Source organism: Pagrus pagrus (genome assembly GCF_965226575.1).
Source record: "Pagrus pagrus genome assembly, chromosome: 20".
NCBI classification, from domain to species: Eukaryota; Metazoa; Chordata; class Actinopteri; order Spariformes; family Sparidae; genus Pagrus; species Pagrus pagrus.
Genome location: NC_140207.1, coordinates 16640545 through 16661699, shown reverse-complemented (window position 1 = coordinate 16661699; position 21155 = coordinate 16640545). Strand labels below are relative to the sequence as shown.

The window sequence follows — 21155 nt, the reverse complement described above, 5'->3', positions numbered from 1 at the left end:
TTCAGAGTACGTGTATATGAGCTGACTTTTGTTGACATTGTAGCTGGGTGAGGCGGCTTCCAAAATGTTCATGTTGGTATTTCAGTAAGTAAGTAAGTAAGTGCTAAACCACTGGATATTTTAAACAGGACATCAGCACATTTTCCTGCCATGTTAGTGGCAAAACAACAGGATATTTTGACGAGACATCCGCCCAGTAGGTTTCATGCTTAAACCTAACTAGACCAATACCACAACGCTGTCACAACATAAGATTTAAAATTGTAACATGAAGAAACGTAAAGTTTCAACATATCAAATCTAAAGTTTCAACATATCCATGGTTTTCATAAAACATTCATTTTGGAGATTTCGGTTTTTTTTTTACAAACCCCTTCAAATGCTTCACATGGGGACTGATATAACTCAATGTATGACTGTAAATGTTACGTTTGTCTTGAATTCATCTTGTAGATAGAAGACAAGCTCTATTTACTGAATCGCTATAACTCAACATGTAGATACACCATATTTGTCCGTGTTTTTTTAGGTTTGTAGACTGACACTTTAACTGTTACCCAACCGCGAAGCAGTGTCCAGAGGTGAGTCAACCCTCCTCTCTTTCATGCACACACTCACTAAAGTGCCCCTGTCAGTAGTGCTCCGGCGGCTTCCCGTGCGCACGCACCTGACAGCTTCTCCCAACCACGTCTGCAATGGAGACGCAACGCACACTCACACCCGAGATGCTGAAACGGAGACCCGAAGAAGGAAGCGGTCTCCTGCGACTCAGAGCGGATCTTGAGCTGATGTCGCTTGACACGGTCAAAACAAAGCTCGGTGTTTCTCCGCCGCTACGTTAAGCATTGAGGCCCGAGTGTCAGGCCTTACCTGCTTCCTGTTTGAAGGCTCGGCGGAAAGCTATTGTGACGATGCCACCTGGTCGGTGTCAGCAGAAGTCAGCATGAGCGCGTACATAGGAGAAAGGGAGAAAGGGAGAAAGGGAGAGGGAGACCTGGAAGAAAGACACACTGTATCCTCCTCCTACTGGACTGCGTTGCTTCAGGAAACTGTTGTCCATTCTCACAAATATTGATTATTTTGTTATACAGGAGCAACATGCCGACTGACCTTTGCACTTAATTCAGACAATAATCTTATTGAACTTGCATTTACTGTAAATTCCTTCTGCATTAGAGTAAATATTTACTATAGTGTAACTTTTTTCTGCTGTATAGCAGGAGCATGATAATGTGCACCTGGACTAAAAGGCACTTTTGGGGCACACGTTAGAGGTAAAGCCCTGAAAAGATTCATTCAGCCGCTGAGCCTGCTGCCTATTTTTTTGACTGTACTGTTGTAAGATGGTTGTACATTGAGGCTACATGGAGCCATGTAATGCCTTCAGGGGATTTTTATTTTTTATTTATTGAGCTATACTGGTGCATTTTAAGAAGTTGCAAACATAAAATGTATTCACTTTGTCAGCCCACTATTTATTGATCACCAAGTTGTGCCACATTTTGTGCAGCATAATAATAGGATTCCAGGCCTTGGGTAGCAGAGGGATGCATCGTAAGCGGCTTAATTTTTGCAACATCTGCCGTAAATCTACATCCATTTTAGCGAAATGAAAATCGTGAACAATTTTAGTGTGCTAAAAGTAGGCCACGGCAACAGAAGTGCAAAAGAAGAGGAGGAGCAGAATGCTTGTGTGTGTTTTCAGCCTTCCTCCAAATTGAGGCCACACTTTTAAGGTCAGCAGAGTGCGAGGAAGTGCAGCGGGTTGCAGAATGTTGCTGGCACTTAGCTTGGCGCACTTCTGAACCTCGTAGACGTCTGTGGCAAGGTCACCGCAGGAAGCATAAATGGGAGTTGATGGCTCCGTTGTTCCGTGTCAGCCGCCGTGCTCTCCACCATACACTATTCGGGGACGGCACTACTGAGCGCAGCTGACATCATGCACATATTTACACAAAGGAGGCAGGCTGTATTAAGAAAGCGTGGCAAAAATAGAGCCCCGGCTCGACATTATTAAGACACAAGCTTCAGTTAGCCCACACAATGTGATGATGGGACGTAATTGATGCATTTCCTGTCTTCGGCCCGAGAGAGCCTTTCATGCTGGCCCACACAAACACACATCCTTGTGTCTGCCTGCATGTTAGTGGACATTTTTTTGTAAGTAGTTGTTCGCTATTTTCCCTTTTTTTTCTTCTTTTTTTTTAAACAGAAAGGGATAATGGAAATTCAAGATGAGAGGCCAGAGTGGTCCTGATGCTCCGCTCACCCTTTTTCCACTCGAGACTTTTTTTCTGCACGGCGAATGCATTGTTTTACTGCAAATTATAACCATAAAAAAGCCTCTGATCCCCCATTCTGTTAAATTAATAGAATTACGCAAAAAATGTAATGATAGCAATTAAGTCTTGAAAATGCAAATTTTATAGTCAAGGACGATTACCTCATTTATAGCATGTGCTGGAATGATGCCAGACGAAGGTAATTTAGATCCGGGTTGCTCACGGTTACATCATGATGAATATGAGACGAGCGGGGCCTCATCACGCACCTCCAGTCGCATGACGCTCAATCAAACGGAGAGGTGGAGGGGCGGAGTTTCGGGGGAACGAGGAACACGAGTGCTGTCAGGGGCGACTCCTCCGCAGACATACATCAGGAGCAAATGGGACTGAAGGAGGGCGAGGATAAAAACTGCAGGTGTGCTCTGTAAAAGGACTGTCCTCCTCTGCACTGACCATAAGCTTTAAAGGGTCTGTTCTTGACTTCTGTGACTTTACAAATGTTATGCGTTTCCAACATCTTCTGCACAGAGAGAACCTGTAATGTATTTTACAACGAATGCTGACATTTTAGAGCGAAATGGACCCTAACGCAGGTTTGATGGAAGCCTCTCAGGACGACGCCGCGCCGCTCTCCTCAGCCGTGCCCCGTTAACCTCATAATGTTTATTGCCCGAGATTAAGGATTCACATGAAAACTCCACGCCCAAATGACATTTAAATGCAAGGATTTTCAAAGCGTAACTGCGTTTGGCTGAGTAAAATACTCACATTAGTTAATTATTCGAGAAAGGCAGCTGTAATGGCATGAATCTTTTATGGGGGTCTGCCTGGTGCCATGATCTCTAATAGCTTAACATTTCACTTTAGCACTCCCTCCATGCTAATACACTCTTCTAATCAACAACTGTTTTACATGCTGGAGGATGGTGCAGGGCAGCGTGGCACTGAGGTTCAAATCCAGAACACCTTTTGGTCTAAGGTCCCTGCTTCACCGGCTGTCTGTCATAGAAAAATATCACCACGCTGCAAGAAGCCCTGTGCTTGCCAAGAGTCGAAGATTTGAAAAATAAATGGAATTAATTATCTCGTTTTAAAGTTCTTTACTTGTTTCTACCTTTGAATGGATTGTATTTTTAAATTCATCATAAAAAAAAGCCTTTTTTGCCTCAATAAGTCAATAAGAGTAATTTACTGGTAAAACAAGCTACGTTGGAGAAAGAAGCCACAAACGATTCTCTTTCAAGTAGCAGCATAATCGTTCTTCACTAGCATTAAATAATTTTTCACTTAAATCAGTGGTTTTAAATCAGTGCGTCTTCACTGTGGCATCCTAGATTGGCCTGCTGCTCTTGGTGAGCGGACTGCCATCTTGTTGCGGCTGTTTGCACTCACCAAGATGCAGATTTTACAAAATGCATTACAGTTTTAACTTTTGTGTAGCATTATTGAACTACAGACTTTCATTTTGTGGATACATCATTATAAATAAATAAGCATATTTCTTCCTCTTCTTTCTTGGCCTTTATTTTTTCAGTGTGAATGCAAATACTCACTTGTATTTCACTCATTGCTGTGCTGTAGGGAGTCTGATCTCGAGTAATTTGCTCTAAAAATCAGCATTTTCCACTTATTTCAAACCTTTGGACACTTTCCAGAGCCTACTCGTTTTTAGACTGAACAACTTTTTTCAATATTTCCTGTCAAGTAAAATGATCTTGCTACCTGGATCAATAATTTCCCGTATTATCTCCTATTAAATAATTTTTTCCACAAATTCAGTGTTCGTTTCTCGTATTTAAGCTCTCCTTTTCCGCAGTGCAGGAAGGGCGACACTTAACTGAAAGCGAGAAAGGATAATTTTGTCATGACAATTCATAGAAACATTTCCAGTGGGGTAACATCCTCACGAGGGCTGGATATTCCCCACCTATCGGTCATATTATGTTTTCAAATATTATTTGATTTAGTTTGATTTCACCTCCAGGGAGATTTAATAGTGGAAAAGGCAGCGAGATAAAATAAAAGAAATAGCACAAGTATCCCTCTTGTTTCTTTAAAAACTGGAAAGCCATTAAACTAACATTTCACCCAGGTCTGGCTATTACACAGTCTATTGACACACATTGCACCCGGGCTGGACTCTTTCTCAACCCCATCCATCGGTCACACAGATTGTCCCCTGGTAGGCAGAGGCCTGCCACGTTAATGGAAATGGGGCGATGCTGGGAGCATAGAGCCTGGAGAAGCCTGGATGATCCCTCAGGCCATGGCTGCCACGGGATGAAATAGAGAGACTATTACAGCGGAGTTGTAAAGCCCCACACGCTCCACGCACTATCATAATAGAATATTGATTCTATCAGATGCCAGGCCCCGGCCTGTCCCCGCAATGAAGAAAAGAGCACTAAAGGTCATTGTGTAAAAGAACAGAGTGGGGGAGAGTGAGACAGAAGAGCAGAGAGGTAGAGAGGAATAGAATAGAGTGGACAGGAAAAGAGGAGTGTGCCGCTGCTGTAGTGATGCTGTGTTTCTGTAATAATGGAATGGATCATGCTGTGTGAGCGCACCGCAAAACTATTCCAAAAAGTAAAAGGACAAGTAGAAATGAGTTCTGTATGAATAAAGTCCAACCAATCTTAACACATTTCTGCCGCTCAATTACACTATCTTTCTTTTTTTTCATTTTCTTTTTCTTTTTTTCTTTTTTCTTTTTTTTGCATTGCCGCATCTGTCTCCACAGCCATAAGTAACAAGGAAGCAATTTCAACCATTAATTGTTGATCAAGGCGGTTGGGAAAAGCGCCAAAGGAAAAGGATGACAAATAAGCGCCCACCACGCGAACAGCAGTACAAATTACACCACAAGCAGGAGACGTTTATGCTTGATTGGAGCAATTTAATGTTTTCTTACAAAAAAAAAGCTCGCAAATCCTGGGAGGACAGTTAAGGAAATGACTTTTTAATCATCCAAGGAGCCGCTGCGCCTTGTCTCTCCTGATGGCCCCATATTGAAGACTTGGAGCCATTAGGAGAAGGAGTTCATTGGTGAAGGCCGTTCTTAGCAACAGTTGGACTGATGTTACTTAAGGAGATGACTTTATTGGGTGCTACTAGTCCAAACTGAACAGTAAAAACTTTTAAATTTTTTTAAATTTCATTATTTAGTTTAGACCACTTACAGGTCCTGTATTATGCTCATTTTCAGGTTCATACTTTTATTTTGGGTGTCTCCTTGTAGATGTTTGCATGCCCAGTCTGCTCTGATTGGCCATCTCGCACAGGCCTGAGCAGGTAACTGCCACCGCATTTCCGCATCAGCTATGTCAATGTTTCTGCAACCACAGCCATGCTGGGGCCGTGGCTATGGGCATTGACTGTATAAATGTGACATCACAATGTAACGAAAGTCCTGACAGCTTGTTTGAAGGCTCAGTTTCTGAATACTGGCTTCATTTATTGAGCGATTTGATACATTTACAGTATTAATATATATATTTAGACCTGCTTTATGATTAAAAAAAGACGTAAATCTAACTCATTACGATATGGGACCTTTAAAAGACATATATAGATATAACTTTACAAACATCAAGACTGGGAAGAAATTGTACAAACATTGAGTAAGTGCACCACTGCAAGTGTAAACGTATCGTCATTAACTTTTACAGTGTGCAGTATAGTTGTAATCGTGGCTCTGAATGCTTTCAAAAGAGACCCAAACTGTACTTTCTTGAAACAACACAAGCCACCTCAGTCTGTCTCAGTCCCAACCATCACTCTGCAAGCAAGTCAGGGGGAGCATATGCTTAACAATGCCAGAGTTACATGCACAATACATTAGGAAATTGACTAATCTTCGCTGTGACATTATGGCCTGTACAAACTTCATGATGAATTCTGTTTTTCCAGGGCTCTCGGAAAATATATTCATGAAATTTCAATGTCCGATGAAACAAGTCATCTTTTAACCAGAGCTTGACTGTGACATACCATTCCTCATTTCTATTCCAAGCAGGGCTTTTTTTTAGTCAAATAAATATCCATTTGTCTTGTTGTATTTCTCCTCTTTTTTTTTTTTTTCTTTTTTTTTCAATTCACACACAGCCCCGGTAATTGAACAGTAGTTGTTGTCGAGGGCCCCGGCAAATGAAACTGCCATTGTAGCATCAAAAATAATCAATTTGATGAGTCTTGTATATACTCCCATACTCAAAGTAATGTGATATTGATTTGGCGCTCTGATATAGTACTCCTCTTCTGCACCAGAATGATTATTGGCTTTTGACAAATTCCAGCACAATCTTTTATCCCCTCCCGCCCCACCCCACCCTCGCGCTCTGCCCAGCCACCTCTTTTGTCTCAGAGCAGCGGTGCCAAAGCCCTCAGCTCCAATTCCACTCTGCGGCTCGACTTTGTGCGTGTTCGAAAACACACTCGGACGATAAAAGACTCTTTCTTTTATTGCTAAACAACAGCGGGAATACGATTTGACCCGATCAGTCTGCATCAAACCATTTTACACGCGACTCAATTTGCATCTAAAGGACATGCAATTTCATATAGTATGCTCTCTCTCTCTCTCTCTCTCTCTCTCTCTCTCTCTCAATCTTTCACTTCACACACACACACGTGCGTACCTTTAAGTTATTATGTTTCATAGTGTTGTGAGGCATTGTGGATGGTAGCTCTGAAAATCTAATACATTATTTAAATCCAAATCACCCTCCCCTGTCCGGCCATGTTATAGATGACAGTAATGCCTGCTCTCTCTCTCTCTCCCTCTCTCTCTTTCTCTCTCACACACACACACACACACACACACTCTTTTATCCACTTTCTCTCTCTTTAGCTCTCTCTGAATAAAATAGATGCCTAGGACCGAAACAATAACATGAATGAAGTGATGGTTGGAGAGTAAGGTGAAGGGTTTTGGGGTGATGGATGCATGGACAGAAGAGGCAGAAGGGTGGATGGATGAAAGGAAGAGAGGAATGGGATGAATGAATGATGGAAGGAGGGATGAGGAGGGAGAGAAGGAGGCCGCAGAGGAACGATGGAAGGATGGCAGGCCTCAACAACAGGCCAGTCTGTATTGATTAGTGTGTGTAATAAAGAAAGCGAGACACTTGGCCCCAGAGAGGACATGGTTCAGTTGGTGTCTGCTTTAACAAGGAGTGAATGTGTGTGTGTGAGTGTGTGTGTGTGAGATCTAAAGCCACTAAATATGCCGATGTGTGCATTTTACACACAGAAATGCCTATGGGTGTCTACGGAAATGAATAAATGAAAATGCATATGTGTGTGTTTGTGAGCCTGTGCACCTGCATGTGTGTGTCTGTTTGTTCGTGTCAGCCCATGTACAGTTGCATGCAAGCGTGTGTGTTTGTGCACGCTGCAGGCTGCAGCCCCTGTGTGCCGTGCATGAAAACACCTCACACATACAACAGGGGCCTGCTCATGGAAAAATCAATATGCTGGTGATAGAAATATGCTAGAATGTTCTGTAGGTGAGAGATTGATCTGAGCTCCGCAGAGGGTTCGACCCGTCCGAAACCAAATAATGGTCAGGGGCCGGCGACCTCCACATCTCCACAGAAAACAATAATTATAACCACACCGTGTACGCCTGGACTAAGCATAAAGGCCACGGTCAATGAAGGCTAAATGCTAACACTGCAAAGGTGGTGGCTCAGCATAAAGAGGAACTGGAGCTTTAAACAACAATTAGGTCCATAATATAACTGTAAGGATTGGTGTTTTAAAGCAGGGGTTCCCAACCTTTTTGACAACACAGACCAGACAAGAGCAGTCATTTTCCTGATGGACTAAAGGTTTTCATTGTCATATTTCATAAATGAAATTAGTTTCTTGAACATTTTAATTCAAATAATTTGCCTTTTGATATGCAATGATATGTAATAGAAAAGATGCAGTACATACAGTATATGGCATATACTGTACAACAGCCTCCTTACTTCCTACCTGGTCTGGTCCACGGCTGGTGGGTGGGAACCTCTGTCTAAAAAGAGTTTTTTCACCAAAATGACAAAACGAAAAGCAGAATTCCCACACATATGTCTAATGGCACATACTGTACAAAGTCATGCAGATAGTTTTGGTTTCATTAGCAGGGTTTTGAGATAGTTGAATGGAATTTAAGTTGTCGCGCTTGCAGCATGGAAAAATTAAATCAACAGCAACTTCACGACAATTTCTGCCAGCGAGTGGCACTTGTAGGATTCATTTGTAAACTGTGCAACAAATTAAACATAAAGTAAGGAAAATTAAAAAAAAAATCTGTTTCATAATTTAGGCAAATTGACCCTTTAAAATGACCATAAACATAGACAACATTTAGGGCTGTGATGTGAATAATAGGTAGCATACTTTCTATCTACGTAAAATAGTCACAAATTTAATCTACACAAATCGTGTACATGGGTGAACATTTCCCAGCATGAATTTACTATTCACTATGAATTTACTATTTACTGTTTTTTTTATAATCACTTAACCAAATTCATAACCAAATAACCTAACTTAAATCTAAGTAAATCCTTTGTGAAAGTAAAGTTGCTGCTTTAAATGTGATTCATAACCACCATTTACATGTAAATCCATTCAAAAAAGATATAATCAGTACAAAGACTGCCTCTTTTTTCACTCGGTGTATTCACAGATTAAGAAGAGTTTGTTGATTACGATAATAAACAACCTGCATCATGATAATTGCACACTGTGTCTGATAACATAATGAATATCCAGTATGGTTGGATGCATACAGTATAAGCATGGCTGTAGTAGCTTGGCTCTCCAGCACCCTGCACAATGCATGAGCAACAGAGCTGCACACAGTGTTCCCATTCCAAACCAAATAAAGAGCATTCATTCAGATTAGCAGCAGTGTGTGTTCTCTGCCATCCATAAACCAGATTGAAACCCACACAATCTCCAGTGCATGATGCACACCTTAGCTCACAGATCCATAGACTACCTTGGCATCACTGTCGGTGATGCCTGCGTCCAGCTTGGACCCGGCAGGTGCATTAACTCAAGCTGTCTGTGTGGAAGGCGACCAGGCACACAGACTGATAGAGAGAGACAGCCGGGCCGAAGCACCGTGTTGGCGTGAGGAGGTTTAATTGCTCTGTGTGGCACCGAACTAACCCTCATCATCAGGCATAGCCTAATCTAAATAAAGTCTCTCAACTATATTTTGTCATTTTATTCAATTATACTACACGAGGCAAAAAGGGGGTTCCATGTCAAAAAATGTTCCCAGGCTGAAGCTATTACAAGTGTTTGGTTGAAAATACGATATGAAAATGCCGTAGTCGAAATTTTAAGTAGTTCTTGATAATCCCAAAGGAAAATATGCTAACGTATAAATTGGTCTTTTTATCCCACAGGCTTGACTGGCCAACAGAACATCCTGATATTACCTAGCCAGCCTATCATCAGCACAGCCACTTTTTGAGTGATGAGTCTCCTACAGGAACCAACAGCTGTATGTGCAAATCATGCATATAAATCAATTACCGGGGCCCTATGTACTTTAAATGCACCCATTAATTAAGCAATGTCAGACACAATGAACCGTGAAGTTCATTACATTTTTAGCATTCAAACCCGGGATTATTTGAAGAGTGCGTGAGAGAGAGGGAGACGGGTTTACCTAATGATTAGCCCCATAGCTCAGTGTCGGGCAGACGCCAGCGGAAATTTCAGGAAAAGCTGTGGCGAGGGGAGACAGAACAGCAAGCGAGCTGTCTCAGCAATCCACCAAACACGAAAGGGCTGATCAAAAGGAAGCCGAGGAACGACAACAGCTAGAGAGCGATCGGTGCCTGATGCGCCTACTTTTGAACTTTCAACTCAAACAAACTCTCACGCATCCGTCCGTGCAAGTTCTACCTGGTGGACTGATGTGAGTCAAATTTTTTTCATAATCACTCTTTGCATCTTCACAGAAGCAGCGTGCACGGCAAGATTTATGTGTATGCAAAGTTCTCCTGAAGAGCACATGCAACACGAACCGAAAACACGAGTGTACCAGTGATGTCTGTGCATTTACATCAGGGAGAAGACAAACAGTGCATTTTTTATGTATCCAGAAAGTGTCTTAAGAATCTTTTAATCGTCGAAGTGAGGCGACAAAAATAAAACTCAAGCTCCTTCAACAGCAGCAATAAGCAGGTGTTTTTGTGTATGGATACGTGTGTGTCCGTGACCTCTGTTTTGCTTCGTGCCAGGCCGCAGTTTGGTTCAAGTTTCTGTGAGATGACAGGAGAGGTTTGGGTGGGTGGGTGGATTGGGGGGGGCGCTCGGAGAGAAGAAGCTGGGCCCAGCTGCCTGGCATTAAGCAATGACCTCTGCATAATGAAAGATGGCGACAACATTTCCCACTCATTACAAGGTTCCACACTGTGACAAGATTTGCATATTCATATATTTTTCCCTCCACCTCCCCTCCCCGTTTTTTTTTTTTCACCGCAAATGATTTTTTTTCCTGTGAGCAGGACATCTGCCTCCCTGACACTGCTCTGGAAGAGGAGAAATAAATAAATATGTGTGCAGAGAGGCACATGATCTATCCAGATGCCACAGAAATATGGCACGATGTTGACATCTCCCGTACACCCCGACCGTGTGTGTTTTCCGCGGTTTAAGCACCAGGAAATCATGTTAGGGGTCAGCGGAGAAGAATACAGCTCGGGCACAAAAACCTGACAGAGGTGTGGAATTTATATCTGTTTTGCATATTATTTTTCCGCAACGGTGACATGAATGCCATTGTTACACTGGTGTTGCAGGGTACACATAGTTGGGGACAACTTAAATTCAGCAGGAGAGGATCAGTAGATGTTCAGAGCTGATTCTTTCATAGTCTTTAAGCTGAGGTGAGTTTTCTTTGTATAAATTATTCAAATAAATTATGCAATGAGGAAGAGAGGCTTGGAACATACATTTATTTACAGTCTGAAGTTAGAAAAATATAATAAAGTTTACATTTTCAAATATTATATGCAAAGACAGATTGAAAGACAAATGCTACACTTTTAATATTTAAGATGACGTATTTCATAAAAATAAATATTATTCATGTAGGAGAAGTCGAGTAAACACACATTCCAGCTTAATGTACCATCAGACTTCCCTGATGGATATTGTACTGTCGGTTTCCTCTGATCACAACGCTGAGCTCCCCTCCTTACATTTCAACATCAAACAAGAAGCTGCCATAAATGAAGTTGGGTTAAATAGAAAAATACACACATGTATGCAAAGACAGTAAATGTACAAAGTTCTTCATCAAAAGAAATGCTTTGAAAAATGCCTTAAAAAAACAATCAGTAAAGGTTTGAAAAGAGAAAAAAAAAACCCACAAAGCAGCAAAAGTGGGAATTTGAATCCCTTTTATTTAGTTGGGTAACTTTAATTCAAATGAATCAGGCTGAGCTGCACCCGCCAACCGTGCCCGAAGAGTCGCCGATCTCTACGTGCAGCATAACGATCACCGCAGCACTTCTGAATACAAACTGTTTTATGTGAATACCTCAAGCTGAGGGCTACATAAATATAGAATTAGACAAAGTGTTATTTTTTTCTTTTTATGTTTTATTTTTCCCCCTCTTTTCTCACTCTCCAGCAACATCCCCAGGTTGGGTTGGCTCTGAGCAGACGCAGGCACTTACTTCAAAAAGTTGCGGCTCCCTTATGATAGCTCTGCAAAAAGGTTTTCTTTTAACTTAAATCAGCAAATGTGTGGAGCGCAGACCTAGCGGCGTGTTTCTCTCCCCCAGAAATAATTGCTCCCAGGGATCAATTTGAAATTTAAATCGTGGTGAAATGGTGTTTGTCATTAACAATCAAATATTTGAACCATTGAAATACCTTTGCCCCCTCTGCCCCCAGTTGGGAAATATTGCACGGGGTGTTGTTTTGATGATGATGAAGTGAAAGAGCTGGTGGTGCTCTCAGAGAACATCACAAGAGAGAAAGCAGGAGGAGAAACAAAAGCCATTCATCAAGAATTATGGATTCATATCAAAGCATTAACATATCAAAACAGGTACATAGACCAGAGGAGTATTTGTGCTTTCTTAGCTGCGTTGATTTTGCCTCTCGTGCTGGCGTCATGTTGTACAGAGACGCGTGGAGAAAGAGAAGAGAACTGTAGATTTGAGGAAAAAGGGGAGAGAGGTAGTAAGGTAGGACAAACGGCGCGAGAGAAGAGCTTCCTGTCATCTCTGAGAGGCAGCGTCTCTGCTTAATGTTCATTAGGGGGCTGATTGAATTGGGGGGTGTAGCTCTGTCACTGTTAATGGAGTGATCTCTAATTGGAGCGCATTAGCTCTATAGGTTCTGGCTAGTGTCAAAGGCAGAGAAGGACAGGATGCATCACGAGCGTCTAGCACATCCACTGACGTCTTAACACTGACGATACACCAAAAATAAACATTGTCATCTGTCGAGCATCGGAGAAAACAATCGATGACCTCCCTGTCGAATTATTCAAAGATGGACTGTTAAATCTGAAAATGCCATCAAATTTCTTTTACATTTTCCGCTTCCTTTTATGGGGACTTTTAGGCTGGAAAAGGCCTGTGGCTCTATCAGAAACAGAGCTGTTAGGTGTGTGTGTGTGTGTGAGGGAGCAAATGTGTGTCCATATGCATTGTGCCCCGAGGCTGCGACAGCGATGGTTTAAACATGGAGGTGAGGAGCAACTTCAAGGCCAAAGTAAGGTGTGCTCCTCATAATGACGAGCACGAATGGCCGCCACCGCCCTTCCGACAGGACCCAGAACTTGATCCGTAATGGCTGCCCATAAAGGAGAATCATCATCAATGAAAATGACAGGTTATTAAGATCCGATTTTAGGAGGAAGGAGGGGCGGGCGGGGGGTATAGGCTTTAGTGTGATAGGTTAGCTATCTATAAAACCTTTAAAGCCCGGCCCTCAACGACATCAGTCCCGATTCCCATCTCCCCGCGCCCTGTGCCAGAGACACATGCTAATAAGCTCACAACCTTTAATTAAGCAATATGTGTAAGTAGGCAGCCATTACGGCCTGATTTGTGAGCCACTTCATTACACTGAGCACCGGCTAGCAGACACATATTCAATACAAATCAAGCTGGCCTGAATATTATCCTGCTTAATGTGAGGCCAATATTGATATTTTATCACTCGTGTTCTGATTAGTGACTTTTAGAATCTTCATTTCTCACTGTGTTGAGGCAGCGCCGAACACCTAACGACCTGCATTCATTAGAAGTGTTGCTGAACATTGTTTATTGGGTTACAAATAGTCTCTCAGTTCACATATACTATTTATGTTTACTTGCAGAGGGATGCAAGAGCAATATCATTTACTTTATTCTTCACTGTAATGAGTCAACCTTCCATCTTTTACCTTAAAGATTATTTTAAAGTCCCCCTTCACTCAAAAATGTGTTTCTCCTCATCTCTACAGTTGAATATTTGAGCTTCACTGTGTAGAAGGATGTTTTCACACTCGTCTCTTAAAAGTGTAATTTTTTTCTTGCTCACTGAAAATGTGATTTTAAAGGGCCACTATGTAGTTTTGGAGAAGAAATTCAAACTCAGAATTTTAATATTTACAATATTAATCAGGTAATAATACAAACTCAGAAATATGTATTTTTCCAGAACTGAATAAACAAGCTGCTCTCAGAGGAAAGTAAGGTCCACAGAACACTGTTTGAAGCTAGAAAGGTGGCAGGGTCCGCCAAATATAAACAAGTAAAACCAAAATCACCAGTAAGACCAAAAAACAATCAATAAACATTTTCTGATTAAAATTTCTTCCCCAAAACTACATAGTGCACCATCAGGAGGCGGGCCTACGGGCATGATCTGTGACATCACAACTTCTTTGGAAGCAGATCCTGGCTCAATATTCAGCAGGTGTGGAGGCATGAAGCCTTCAATGCACATACTTGAGAACTGACTTTACAGTAAAGTCAATATAATAATAAATCATTATAATAAAAATGTGCATTTTCCTACATTCTGGAATTTTTAATGAGTAAGACGGAATAGGTGCCATTTTAAGGATTTTATTATGTTATTATAGTCATTTTGTAATGTCATACACATACTAGAGTATTTTCATGTAGACCTTAATACTGCACATGTGTGGAGGGAATCTTTAAGCATTTTTTTTCCTGACATTTAAAAGTTTAGTACCCATGAAAAACTACACAACTACACAGTACACACATAGATGTTGTACTCCTGAGAGAAAAAAAAGTGGTATTTAAAATTGAGAGTGTGTTATTCTGTTTTGAATATTTGAATTATTCAATAAGTGTACCAACTGACATGGAGACTTTAAACGAACAATGTGTGATTGAAAGATTAACTAAAATTATCAGCAGAATGTGGAGAAATAACAGTCTTGATATTACAACATCTATGTTTTGTGTTGCAGTGATATCTACTGAAGTTAGCATGCTTACCAGCTAGCAACAGCTAACCCTAACCCCGTAAACACCAACACAGTCTGGACCACTAGATGCATGGTTAAACAAGTTAACTAGCTAGCTACAGCTACAGTTAGCGGCAGTTAGCTGTTACTCTGGTGATATGCTGCCCCCAGTTTGTTTTGAGTATGAATTCGGCAGTTTGCCAATTCTTACGTATTGCAGCTTTAAGTGAACCAGACGAGTGATCAGGTCCAACGATCTCTTCCTTTGCTTTGATATCATTGGTGGAGGTCTTGCAGTGCAAAACTGGAGCCACACCCACTTCCTCCTACCGGCTCAACACGGTGGGACCCTGAGGGAACGAAACATTGGATGAAACTGTGTAAATTCTGCTAAACAAACAGCAGGTATGCAGGGTGTGTACATGTGAGAGGGTCACATGTATGATGAGGTTTACTTTTCTTGTGTGTTCTGTGAGTAAGCTGATAGAAAAACATGCTTTTAAGATAGTAATAAAGGTGATGGTAATGTAGAAGCATCACTCACGTCCGAATAGTTTCTTCCGTTTCCGTAGCGGATGTGAAGTACTTGCGCCTCCCTTGTCCTCTCTCTGATTGGCGGAGCCCTGACCCTTGAGGGGCACCATCCTGGCTGCTTCGTCCACCACATCCACGTCACCAATCACCTTCAGAAACACAACCGCTAAGTACGAGACTCGGAAAGGAAACTTAACAACAAATGAACAATGTTAAACTTAGCTGTTCCAGGAGGCCCTGGAGCCAAATGTATCAAGCATCTCAAAGTACAGGTTGAACTTGGATGACAGTGACTGAGATTGGCAGGAGAACTGCTATTTTCCTCGAGGCCTGCAAGTAGTGTTGTCATGCATAGTCTCTGCCTCTGTCCCGGTGCTTAGAGTGAACTTGGAGGAGAAGCAGAAATGGAGACTTTATATGACACACTACCTCTGGTCCCAGAGGGGGAAACAGCTCTCACAACTCCGCGTTGGCCTACTTATGTACAGTGATATGAAATACAACTTAAATCTCACTGGTATGAGCCATGATGGAATGACACCGTGTCAGCTTCTCTAAAAACAAAAATATATTTTTTTTGCGTGAATAAATGAGGATAACGCATTCAGTGAAACTGCGATGCATAAAAAAAAAAAAAAAACTGGAAATGTAATGAAATGATAGGTTGAGTCAAAATTGCTCCTGCATTCTTTCCACACGTCTATATTTCATAGCAGCAGCATCAAGTAGTCATGTCAGAAAGGTAGGCTGGCCCTTTTCTATGGTTGCAAATTACACAGATAGAGCAGCAATTGAGCAAACTTGAAAAAAATGTGCCACAGAGTGCTTCTTTATCTAAAACTAGTATAAACTTGCCAGATAATTACATGCGGTGTACTTTGGAGAAGTCCTCCTGCTAAGCAGATATGGCTGCCAGGGAGGCATTAATCTCCTCATGCAACATACAGTACGTAGCCAAGGACATCCCCCCCCCTCTCTCTCGCTCTCCCTCTCTCTCTCCTTGTCTGTGTCTCTGGTAGCCACACACACACACACACACACACACACACCGCATACCGAAAAGATGGCACACACACAGCATACAGAGCACACTCACTTCCTGTATAAATCATATTCATATTTCTGAGGGCTGCCGATGACCTCACGGCAAATGAAGCGTGGGTCCTCAGCTCCGCAGCGGCAATCAAACGTGCGGCAGAGTAATTACAAAAGAGGGGTAGGAGGGAGAATTGATGCGGTTTGTCAATTAATGTTGCTGCGAGGTGTTTTTTTTTTTTTTTTTTCTTCAAAAGGTTAACTTCTTCATATTCTCCGCATGCTAAATTAGGTCAATATTTGTTCCGGCGAAGAGACGTCGACGTCGTCGTCAGGCGCAGACGGACGGCGGGCTGAGTCACGGAAAGACGAGACAAAGGCTCCTTGTTAATGAGAGATTTGATGGCATATCATGATGATGAGGTGTCCCTTATGAAAGTTCAATCCTTTGTTGCTCTGCCTTCCATTCCTCATCCTCGGTTCATCATCGTCCCTGTCATTACGACCACTCATCGTCACATTTATCAACTTTGTCATCCTTATTATAAAAAAATCTACAAACTATAAGGGCATACCCTCAAACCATGCATAATACAACAGTCATAAGATAATTAAATGAATACAGTTAAACCCTCACCATGTGAATAAACTGCATACCTTTTGTTTCTACAAATGGTTAAGCACATCCACCCTCGGAAAAAAAAAAAGGGGGGAAAAAAGCCGAGCCGAAATTGCAGAGAAAAGTGTTTTTATTTATACAAGTCGCTGGAGATGCTCATCATCAGCGTTTTTTCCGAGCCATAAATAATTTGCGCAGAGAGGTAATATTCAAGCTGGCAGAGCCTTAGTTGTGCATCTTTAATGGAAGTTTTACAGAAGCTGAGCCAGTTCTTGCATATGCTGCTGCCTCCCATATGGAGGAAAGGAGACAAAAGGAGCACAGTTGGCTTGTCCTATCTTTTTATAAGTCCGTCGATACTTAAATGCTAGCCCCGGAGAAAAAAACGGCACAGGGGGACATAAACCCACTGTGGTTTTAGGAGGGAAGATAATGACTTTGCCTGCATTAATTTCTTCATCAGCCATCTTGTTTCTTCAGACAGAGTGGTTATGAGGCCTTCTCTGAAGGTCCTAGGTTATATAGACGCGTTTCCCTGCATAATTTCGGCCCTAACAGTTGTTGTCAGCAGTGCGTTTTGCGAGTCGGCAGCTGGGGAACATCTGTTTATAGGTAATGAGTGTTTGAAAAGCAACACCTCACTTTACCTTTAATGTCTTTTATTGGAGCACACTGATGGGAACGCAGCTTTAACTTTTTGTATTGTTGTGATTCAGCTGGAAGATTCTTTCAACATGGTCAATAGTACAGACATCTGCCTTGGGCCAACAGGCGGAATGAGAGCATATGATGGATCATTAATATTAACTTTCTTTAAACAGAATTCAATATGCAACTCAATAAAGACTTCATTATCGTTATATATTTTACTTCACACCCACAACTCAGAATTTACTCCCTCCATTTCTACTTCTTGCTAACGATGCAGCACGGAAAGCAAGAAAAAAAAAAAGAAAAAAACCTTTCTGGTTCAATAATGGCTGAATAAACAGCAGAAATATTCAGTTTCTCATGACTCTCACTCTCCAGCAAATCAAACAGGACACACCTCGCTGTGCTGTTCCTTCCAAACAGTGTCTATAGCTCAGGGCACTTCTTCCGGGACTTGCTTTTTAAGGTGTTCGTTTAGACAAATTTTGGGTGTAAATTTGAGGGTATTATGCAAAGCTGCCGACCCCCGGAGCTGTGGTCATGTTAGTCTAAGGGAGGAGCAAGACCTCCGGGGCATTGGTGTCCAGGACACTGCCTGAGAAAACAGAGCTCTTTAAAGGAAATGAGCCATCCGTCAATATTTCCTCAGTAAATGGAAACAGACTTCTTAAGTAGCAGGATTAGTCTTTTAACTAACTGGGACAGAGGATAGAGTCACGCTATTGTCACTCTCCTCCTCCTATTTCAAGTGTCATCTACACTCATTTCAAAACAGAATAGAAATAATAATAATAATAATGAGACCAAAATGTTTCCTTTGTGCACAGTACATGTCCTGTATTGAAATGTTAAGCCAAAAGTAACCATATGTTGATAAAATGCAAGAAAGCCTGTGTGAAAATAGTGAATACACTTCAGCATATTTGGCTTAAAGTAAAACAAATTAGATTAGTTTTTATTGCTCAAACAGGATTCATGCTACATGATACCGCGTCTGCTAACGTAGCAGTGTAACCACATCACCATAAAACATGCTATTATTCGGATAAGTGAATAAAGTAATAAGCCCATACGGGAAAACCCATAAAATTGCTTTAGAATGTCATAAATCTAAGAACTTCTCTGCATTACTGTGGTCACTGCAACTCACAGCACAGCTTTCTATATTTCTCATCTATTTAATTTTTGTAGAAGTGCCGGCACGGCTTTTATTCCTCTCTGAGGAGCTGTCACCTTACATCTGAAGGCCAGTTTGTACACAGCACCCTGTCGCAGTGTGTGCATCGCTGCCAGAATTATATAAAGCACTAATAAAATCAGCTCAAGTGTTCTTGCGAGTGCCGGGGATGCCCTTTGGTGATTCCTGGATCTTGCTCTATACATAAAACCAGTCTATATATTCAGGGGAGGATTAGTTTTGAATATGTAGAGCGGGGGTCCGCGCTGCGAGGCGAAGGGGGGAATGGCATCGTGCTCTCTCGGCGGTGCTGAGCATCGGTGTTATCGCTCCCCACTACCAGCGGGTGAAAGAGGACGCCATCGGCGTCTCTTGCTACTGGAGGTCCCTGCCTGTTAAGTTGCGAGGAGCAGACAGCAACACCCAAGGGACGCAGTGTGTGTGAGAAAAAAAGAGAGCAACAGAGAGATAGAGTGTGTGTGTGTTTGTGTGTGTGTGTGAATGTGTTTCCCAAGGACAGTAACACCTATCTTTCACTTAACGTGGCCTCTATGAAACTCCCCTCACAGTTTGAAGAATGAAGAATCAGCACAGTAGATATGATTTTGCACATTGCAGGAATTCATTCTCTCGTGAGTGTGTCCGGGTTATGAGTGTTGTAAATTTGTGTCGCGAGTGTTTCTCACACTAAGAGAAGATCTGCGCGTGTTGACGGTGTCAACCAGTGTGTGCTGTTTGCCTCTGAACAATCCCCCCAGATGTCTCATCTGCTATGCACAGGTCTAGAGGCTACACACACACACACACACACAGACGCACACACAGACAGCGCGACACCAGTAATAAATATACCACGCTGTGTGTTTACTCACATAAGCTCACCATCACTCAAATTATGACGGAGAACCATTAGAACGCAAAAGAGCCTCAGAGCTAATTGTTAGCGCGTACCACCCCCCTCCTCACTCACTCCTCTGACATTCAAACTTCAAAATATTAATTTTGTTGGGACGATCCAGGTTGCTCTTGGGCGACTGACAGAATGATTGAGGAAAGGAATGACTTCTTGCTGCTGCAGCAGTTGTCACAAAGCACTACTTTTAATTAGGCAACAATCTGTGAGCCAGTCTGTTTCTGACCTGCCTGTCTTGCAGGGACTTGGAGGACGAGGAGCTAAATATAAGTTGCGATAATTACAATGCGCCTGCAAAGTTAGGCAGCATTGTGTGCTTCTTCTTTTTTTTTTTTTTCCCTCGAATCAAATTACATTTCATCATAAGTCATAACACAGTGTTAAACAGGATGGGGGCGCTGGAATTTTTATTATACCACACGGCTTTAAATGGTTGTTACAGGCAGGGGAGGCCAAGAAAAAGGTGAGTTGTGTTGACTTTTAGTCGACATCCACATGATGAACTAAGTCTTGATTCGTTTCTCAGGGCTAGTCCTGTCATTACCTGTTTGAAAAGAAGCAATCATTTGAATGTGGTTTCACCCGAGGAAAAAATAAAAATCTGTCACAGTTATTCACCCTTTCAGACCACAGAGCTGTACTGTTGTCTTCTGATTGTTACGGAAGCACAATAATGAACTAGTTACTGCTTCTGTTTGTGTCCTCTGTTCAGAGAGGGAGGAGAGACGGAGGAGGGGAGAGGAGGGAGTGTTTTGTGAACCTCCAACCGATCTCTCCACCCTTTTCCCTTCTATTTGTCCTCTCCTTCTTATTTCCCTGCCTTGGCGTACGTATGTGCTCTCTCTGTATTTTCGGTCAGGCATTTAACTCCATCACCAATATAATAAGGTAGAGCTGACCCTGAATACTGCCAAATACAACCTTGTATTTATTGCAAATTCAAAAATATAATGAAAACGCTTTTTTGGAATCTTGTAAAATAATAATACATAACTGGTGTCCCACCTCACTGATAGCCCCATCTGGGTGGCGGAGGAAGTGCCTGTATCTTTGTTTCATCCCGCTCAGGTACAAGGTGTAGATTGCCACATGGGTGCTGGTCTCTCCCTCTGGTAGCGGTGCACCCTCCCTCTGGGGTTCACTAGGGGCTGCAGAGCCTGCCGAAGGGTCGTCCGCTGTCCAGATATAGTCATAGACAGCCACCTAATCAAGCACACACGAAGGGAGATGATGGTATATATGTGACGGTGTGTTCAAAAGCTTGTGGAAAGCTCTGATATCAAAGGAGCAAGCGGGATGCTAAATACTATTGTATTAACATAAGAAGACATAAAAAATGCATTAAAAGATGAAGGGAATCATTTAGAAAACAAAGTTTGTTCGAAAAAAGATTAAAGGTTTCCATCAAACCTGGGATACATTCGATGTAAAAACATCAACCATCGCTATAGCAGTAACTGCTCAAATTACTCAAAAATAAGTGT

At 42.0% G+C, this 21155-nt stretch overlaps 1 protein-coding gene across 1 annotated transcript in view; it reads right to left on the bottom strand.

Annotated features, from left to right (window-relative positions):
* Positions 1 to 631: 631 nt before the first annotated feature.
* ofcc1 (orofacial cleft 1 candidate 1) overlaps positions 632 to 21155 on the bottom strand; it is a gene marked incomplete at both ends in the record, with an annotated part of 192902 nt that continues 172378 nt past the window's right edge. The window contains 4 exons of the mRNA XM_084341132.1: positions 632 to 690; positions 871 to 918; positions 15287 to 15425; positions 20677 to 20874. Of these exons, the coding sequence (XP_084197258.1) occupies positions 632 to 690; positions 871 to 918; positions 15287 to 15425; positions 20677 to 20874 (444 nt within the window). The remainder of the gene's footprint in view (positions 691 to 870; positions 919 to 15286; positions 15426 to 20676; positions 20875 to 21155) is intronic.